The following is a 7758-nucleotide window of genomic DNA, read 5'->3' on the forward strand; positions in this document are numbered from 1 at the left end:
GGCCAAGCACGTGTGTTTGAACATTCAAACGACAGGTCCAGGCAGCCACACACCACTCTGGGATTGCAAGGGTTGCCTGTTGTCCTCCCCAGGGGGACACAAGGCTAGAAAGAAGCAGATGCTGGCACAACTGCAGGGCACAGGTCTAGAGGGGTGATTTTTTTACTTTGGTATAAAAGGGAAGGCACAAGACTAATCCTGCTCTGCTTGTACCTATGCTTCACACTCTCTGTGGCTGGTGATATCACTGGCCTTTGCATGCCAAAACCAATTAGTTTTGTCTCTACTGATGTACTGACTGCCTCAAAAGAATGCGTTGATGGTATCAGGCACATGGAGGGCAGGCTGTACTGTGTGGATTTGACGCTTTGCCAAGAATAAAAGCATTTTCCTTTCATTTGCAAGATTCCTCCAATTAACCTGGAAGAGTCCTGTGCTTTCCTCCAAAGGGGACAGGATCCTCCTGTGGAGTAAAACTCAGCAGTCTGTTCACCAGCAAGTAACATGGGAGCTAGACGCAACTATCCTTCCATCCAAAATGTCCTCATAGTTCACAAATACAGTGGGAGAATTTCCTGTTCTCAAGATGGAGATATCATCCCACCAATGTTCTCATCCTGTCCACTATTGGAATAAAATTCCCATAGACTAGAGATACCACTGTTTCTCAGTCCCCAGAACAGGCATGGGACACAGCTGCCTCCCGCCCAGGGCTTTCTCAAGAGGCAAGGTTTAAGCAGGTCTTTTCTCCTGCGGCCTTGGCCATACGTCCAGTGGTTTGACCCACAAAGCTGACCGAACTGCTAGAAAATGCCTAAAGGCACAGTCATAAGCCACCTGCGCTTTGGTTTCAGGCCTTTCAGCCTAACAAGAGATCACGTACGTGCAGATGAGTCACATTTAGAGTAACCAGATGAACCCCAACATGCAGCGCTGCTTTTGCCTTGCCAGTTGCAACATGCTCTGCACCCACAGGCACTGGCATTGCCCTTTAGCTCCCAAGCTCTGTGGTCCAAGAACTGGACAAACGTGCAATTTCCACAGCCAGACGGAGATTTAACTGCTTTCTTCTCCCTGTCTGAAAAGAGCTGCACCTCCAAAACCCAGCACGAGAGCTTCATGTCCAAACCACTCTCAACCATTTCAGGATCGAGTCAGACAAAAATAGATATAGCTGCAAAAATGCTTTTTATATCATTCTCTGAACTGAAAGCGGAGACTCAGAAGCAGCACTGGGCAATCTGGCAAGTCCAAGTGCATCAGTTTGGAAGTGAGGGAGTTTAACGGCTGAGTGAATACCTGGGGGGCATCTAACAAGGCTTTCAACAACTCATTCCCAGGATCTAGTCTGAATAGAATTCAGTCACAGCTGGGCTGCAGAAACAGAGCGGCAACAACCTTAGTGCTCACTGATGGATTTACTGCTCCCTGCAGGCATTACAGGATGCTGCCCCCAAATTTCACGGGTGTATGCAGCTCCCTCGCGCTGACTTTTGAGCAGGGGGAACAGCCAAGGCTCCTGTGGGCCACAGGACTGAGTACGATAAGCCACTGCTGGGTCCCAGCCCCAGCGTGGGACCTGCCAGCACAGGGCCTGCAAGCCTTTGCATACCCAACACGTCCCCTGGTCTCCAATAACCCTTCTAAAGTGCATCCTTGGGGCTGCTGTCACCACCATGGCCAGCCTCAGGGTAGCAGGTCAATGGGCAAATGGAAGACCAATAGATTTGCTTGCAGAAGTCACGCCCCGAAGGCTGGAGAGCTGGGGCATGGAGCTGCATGCTGGGTGCCGAGCACTGCTGCCTGTGCTCTGGGGAGGACACACAGACGTCTGTTCCACATTCAGCTAGCAAGGGGGACCGCAGACCCTGTCGTGCCTGGGGGCTCGTCCTTGGCCTCCTGGCAGGGACAAAGACAGTAGTGTGTCCATCAAGGGAGGAAGCAGGGAGTTGGTCTGAGAGAAGCCCATTGCAGCTGCAGCTGTTTGCACAATGCAGAGCGTGTCCCGGCTGCACTCACACGCTTCCTGGGCTGTGGCTTGAAAGCAAGGAGTCGTCAATGGGGAACCCTCATTTCGCACTCTTAGAAACTCTCCCACTCCAAATTCTAGAAGAAAAGGCAGCAAAATGGAATGATCAGAGCCAAATCCTTCAACCCTGACACCTGCCTTATGAGACTTTCCTGTATGATAGAGACTGAGGAGAGGCCTCAGACAAGCAGGTCTAATTCTAAAAAACACATCACGGGCTGTTTAAGCCGTCCTGCTTTCCTCCCAGCCCGCAGGGATTCAGGGTTTCAACAGAGGCAAGCACAGGTGGCTAGTGGACCTGTCCAAGGGGCTAGACCAGAGGAAATTACAACGCCCCCAAGAACCCCCAAGTGCTGTTCCAAGCCAGTCCGCATCTCCTACAGCAGGCAGGACAGAGGGGGCTGCCAGGCTCTGCAAAGCGGATCCTCCTAAAGTGAGAGAGAGGGCAAAGGACACACAGCCAGGGTCAAGCGCTGTGCCTGATGGGCACCAGCCAGACACAGGGCAGTGCACGGAAGCACAGCACACACACTCCCGTTTTCCATGTCCGCAGACCTGACTGCCATGTGGCTCAATGTCCAGTGTGGGCCGAGGCCACTCTGAACCCGAGAAGCAGTGGGGTACAATATAACGTGCAGGACATGCAGGCAGTGTGGTGGTATGGGGGGGATCTTGCTGTATGCGATGCAGGCGAAGCCCCAGGGTCAGTGGGATGTAAACAGGAATTACCAGCTGCAGGGTCCTGCTAAACAGCCCTGGCCCCGGCTCTTCCCTGCACGGCAAACAGGATGCTGAGAGATCCTGCTGCTGCTGAGGACAAGTCTCGTAGTTGTGAGGGGAAGGGGGTCAGAGTAACCCCCTCACAAATACATGATTCCTCCCTGGTCTCGGTGTCACAAGCTCAGCAGACAGTACAGAGACAGACCTGCCTTTGTGCAGGGAAGCTACCTTCTCTCTGGAGCCACTTTTTGAAAGCTCAGCTGGACCCGGTATTCTGGATCAAACTAAGGATCCCAGAGGAAGCTTTGGAGACTGTTGTGTGCGTGTGTTCCCCAACTGTGGCCAATTCTGGCACCAGGGAAGGCCCATCTGTTACACCAAACTCTGCTCAGTTGGTGTGACAATGGTGTAACCCAAAAGACACTAGTCTGATCCCCGCTGATCCTACACTGAGCCACTGTCACCCAAGAGACACTAGTATTTGTCCAGTCAGGTGTCCTGTCACCACCAGTGTCTGGAAGCAGACAAATAGGGAGGCAGGGAACAGGCTGAACGCAGCAATGTTGCCTGAATGCATTCCCAGCCTTCAATGACGTGGGGTATCTGAGGCTGGAAGCAGCAACCTGACACTCAATAGCCCATCATGGATTTTTTTATTTTTTTTTCCCCTTAGAATCGATCGCAAGTTCTGACCATCCTGCCCTGGATCTTTTCCAGTTCCAGTTAGCTCAAGGCCTTCGGCTGCTCCTCCGATTTACAAAGAGGGGTTAAAAAAATAATGATAATAAAATGCAAGCCAACTCGACCTGGATAAAGTTTCCATCACATTCTTGAAGAGATGACTTTGCCAAAGTAGGAAAAACTTAGTCACAGCCTCAGAGAAGTAGGAAACACCAAGTAAGGTGGCTCTCCCCACCCAGCAGCTAGGGAAATGTGGAAAGGAAGGCAGTTTCAGGCATACCATTTTATCTCTAAGACCAGATGGCTTTAAATGCTTCCCCAGAGCTTGGAAAGAGCCAGGCTCTCCTTTGAGTTGCTTTTCATACCACTTCATTAGAAAGTAAAAGGGAAGAAATGAACAATCTATAACTTTGTGGCATCAGGAAATAGCTCTGTTAATCCCGTTTCCTTCCCCAAGCTTGCTCAGGGCAGGTCATCCAGCCTCAGGGCCACATCACTTAATCTGTTTATTGGTGCCCTGCAATCAGGAGCCTGGACACCAGCGCAAAGGGCAGATGCATCCTCCTGGGCACTATTAATAAATTGGAAAGGCCTAGGTTGTTAAACTTGACCCCAATGCTTAATTGCGAGCGTTCCGGCACCCAGCTTCTGCTTGATGCTGCAGACCCAAGCAGAGGCCACCTCCCAGACCCAAGCCTGTGGGAGTGAGGGGCAGAGCATGTCGTTGGGGGCAGATGAGAGGAGAAGGAAGGTGCTGCAGGGAGAAACACCCTAGGGCAGGCACTGCAAAGCCCAGGGTGGGGGTTCCTGTGGCACCCCTTGCATCCCGGGCAGCAGGCCTCTAGGTTTCTTGACCTGTCTGCGAAAAATGTAGGCAAATACGACAAGACATGGAATTTCTCCCTTTCCAGCAGGGCTGGAGCACGCCCCACCCGCACATGTGGGACAGGGAGCAAAGCCCTGGCCAGCCGCACAGGGCTCGGGCTTGCTCCCACCTGCACACAGCTACAGCTCAGTCTGGCTGGTCCACAGGTGACCACTGTTTTACTTGCCGGCATTGCCACTGAGCTGTGTTTTGTCACCACAGTAAAAAGCTCCTGAGCTCAGGAGGAGCCAGACAGCACTGACAGGTCCTCATCCATGGCATTCAGGCTCACCGTGCCACCCAACTCATTACCAGCCCTTTCCTTCTGCCTCCCTCTCCCCCAGGAGGACTAAGTCTTCTCACAGCCAACCTCCACCTCGTGTCCAAATGTAAAAAAAAAATACAGCCTCCTGCAAGGGGCAGGACTAGAAGATTTCAGGCTCTTTCAGCTCCTGCTCCTGTCAGGGGTGGGGGGTCCCATGGCAGAAGGCAGCCTCAGGCAGCACACCAGCCAGGCAGCATGTGGTGTGTTGGTTGGACCCACAGCTCCAAAGGTACTAATGGGTGGCCTGGCACGGGGCCAACGGCTGGAGCAGGGGGAAAAAGTTTAAAAAGTTCATGGGACAGAAAGAGAAACAGCAACGCCTAGCTCAGTTTCTCAGCTGAGGAGTGCCAGCTGCATATGACAAAGCCAGGTGTCCCCAGTCTGGAGCTACAGAGAGCTGTCTATCAGCATTGCTGTCCTGCAGACGTGGCAGGGGACATGAGACCCTGGCTGAGTTCAACCCACCCCTCCCTTACAGCTGGGTTGAGATCCAGTGATCAACAGCTCCACTATCTGTCCTTGAAATGATCTGGCACCCACAGAGCAGAAGGGCTTCCGTGGGACTCAGGGAAATAGCTGTAGGATGGAGGAATGGGGAAGGGAGCTGGGGAGCAGCTGGTCCAGTACGGGCCCACCCAGCTGCATGACACCAGCAGTGCAAAGATGCTGTGGGGGCACACCTGCAGCCAGCCCTCCTGATCAGCTAGGGTTGCTCATCCCAAATTAATCCACAGGGACTGCTGCCCTCTTTTGGGCTCAGCGTGACAGGCAGAAATTCAGGGAAATTTGGAGAGGCCCAAGACCAGTGCTTTTTAGGGCTCAAAACCCCACATAGGGGTTCTCAAATGTGGTGACTTCCCATACCTGTTTCAGTGGACATCCCAGAGGCTTTTCCCTCCAACAGCCAGGCTGCTGCGCCTGCGAGTGGACTCTGAGCGCAGCCTGGGAAGGGAAGAGCAGGGCCAAGCTGAGGAGCAGTCCCTGAAGGACTGGGAGACGCTTGCCAGGATGAAGAGTGAGAAGATGAAGGCTAGGGGCTGGGAAGGTCTCCTGGGCCTAGGGAGGACGACAAGGTCCTTACAAACTCTGAGAGATGCTAGCATTTCACCTTAATTAATGATTTTTATAAATTAATTCAGTTGATAGTAAAATAAGTTCACAATCAGTTTAATTAAGCAAGCCATAACAGGGTCCTGTGCCTCCCCATCAGGGAGGAGCAGGGACCGAGCGCTGCCAAGTCCCAGGGTGACACCGAGACATCCCGGTGCCACCTGCACCCCGGGGACGGCTGAGTGTCCCCGGCACCCCAGCCCCACTCCCTGGGGGGGGGGACGGACAGCGCGGGCCGGAGCTTCGGTGTTTCCCGCAGGCTCCCGCACCCCAGCCCTGCCTGTGCCCGGCTCCTGCCTGCGCCGGCCAGCCCTGCCTGCGCCGCTCCTGCCTGCCTGCGCTTCCTCCTGCCGCTGGCACCTCCCCGCAGCCCTGAGCGCAGCCGGGCTGGGCTGCGGCTCCCGGCTCCGCGGGCTGCCCGCCGTACGGGGGGCGCTGGGACTACCGCCCTGCCGCGGGGTAGCCCTGCCCGCACCGAGCAGCCCTGGGGCACCAGTGCCACCTCTTCTGCCCAGGTGACGGGCGGCGGCAGCGAGCCCCTGCTCCCCCCGGAGCTTCCCCCCGCCGGACCTCTCTGGCTCTGACAAGCAGGAACAGGAGTTGGAGACCCGCACCGGAGCCTTCGTCACCTACCTCCCCAGCATGCGGACTCCGACGGCGATGATCGTGGGGATGGTGCTGTGCCACTGCGGGCTCCTGCTGACCTTCACAGGCACAGTGGCACCCAGCTGGAGGCAGGTGAGCCACATATCCAACCAGCCCATTGACTTTGTCTTGGAGCAGGGCATCTGGGACATATGCACAGAGCGGCAGAGCACCCATGACCGCCTCTGTGGGCAGGCTGATGAGCTGGCCTACTTTGAGCAGGTGCCCGTGCGGGTGGCCCAAGGGATGATGCCCACCTCGCTGGCGCTCACCCTCCTGGGCTTGGTGGTGGCTGCCCTGGGGGTTCGCTGCTGGCAGAAGGAGCCACAGCACCTGCTAGCTGGCGTGGCAGGGCTTATGCTGCTCCTCTCAGGGCTACTGAGCCTCGTGCCTGCCTCCTGGTACACCCATGAGCTATGGACACTGCCCGCACCGGCCGGGGGCATGCTGGTTGCAGGCTATGGCTTGGTGCTGAGCTACCTGGGAAGCTGCCTGGAGATGTTGGGCGGGCTGGCCCTCGCCCTCAGCTTCCACCACTGCTGCAAGGAACGCAGGGCCCCCAGACTGCCCCCCAGCCCTTCGCTGGAGGCGGGACCATGGTCCACCACTGGGGCTTTCTGCAATCCCTGGGACGTGCTGGAGGATGAGCGAGACAGACAACAGCAGAGGAGCACCCTGCCTTGCGACTCGGACTTGTAGCCTCCCAGCACAGGGACAGCAGTGGGCACTGGCCAGCCCACCTGCCTGGCCCTGAGAGCAGCACTGGCTCCTGCTCCTCCAAGCCATGCCCTTCTCTTGGGGTTCCTCAGAACAGGCTGGAAACAAGACCAAGGACCTGGCTTGAATCTCTGCAACCTCCCCAAAAGCCTGCCATACTCCAGGTTGAGGACCAGCCCTGGCTCCAGTTCCTCCCTCCAGATGCAGCTTTTATCTCATCCTCCTGCACTGTGCAACAGCTTGGGCAAAGGCAGCACCAGTGTTCTCACGTGAGCAAGGTACAGGTTATTATCCCGTAGCCTTCAGGGCTGGGAACAGGGGAGGGAAGCACCTCCCACATATCTCTGAAAACAGCAAAATAAATGAAGAGGAACGGGTCTGTGCTGTGGGATGGTTACGGGCTTTCTGCCAGGCAGGCTGGGCTGGGAGCCAGTGGGCATGGCTAACCCAGCTCCCCCCTGTTTTGCCTGAAGCAGGGAAGAAAGGTCAGTAAAAGGGTAGAGGTAGCTGTTATAGCACCTTCCTCAAGGACTTTGACCTCATAGTCAAAATCTGCTCTGGAAGAGGTTTCTCCTTGCTTGAGCACAGCTACTTCAGGAGGAAAAAAAGCAATCACAGGCGGGAAAAAATAGTGTATATTTCCCCTTTCATCATTAGCTTGGTGAA

At 55.3% G+C, this 7758-nt stretch overlaps 2 protein-coding genes across 2 annotated transcripts in view; one reads left to right on the forward strand and one right to left on the reverse strand.

Annotated features, from left to right (window-relative positions):
- The window catches only part of PRAG1 (PEAK1 related, kinase-activating pseudokinase 1), a 49169-nt gene extending 42729 nt beyond the window's left edge, over nt 1–6440 (reverse strand). The window contains exon 1 of the mRNA XM_054204033.1: nt 6364–6440. The gene's annotated coding sequence lies outside the window, so the exon portion shown is untranslated. The remainder of the gene's footprint in view (nt 1–6363) is intronic.
- On the forward strand, nt 6123–7450 carry CLDN23 (claudin 23). Its single transcript, XM_054204034.1, has one exon. The coding sequence runs from the start codon at nt 6373–6375 to the stop codon at nt 7072–7074; it is 702 nt and encodes a 233-aa protein (XP_054060009.1). The 5' UTR covers nt 6123–6372; the 3' UTR covers nt 7075–7450.
- Nucleotides 7451–7758: the final 308 nt, after the last annotated feature.

Source organism: Rissa tridactyla, chromosome 5 (assembly GCF_028500815.1).
Source record: "Rissa tridactyla isolate bRisTri1 chromosome 5, bRisTri1.patW.cur.20221130, whole genome shotgun sequence".
NCBI lineage: Eukaryota > Metazoa > Chordata > Aves > Charadriiformes > Laridae > Rissa > Rissa tridactyla.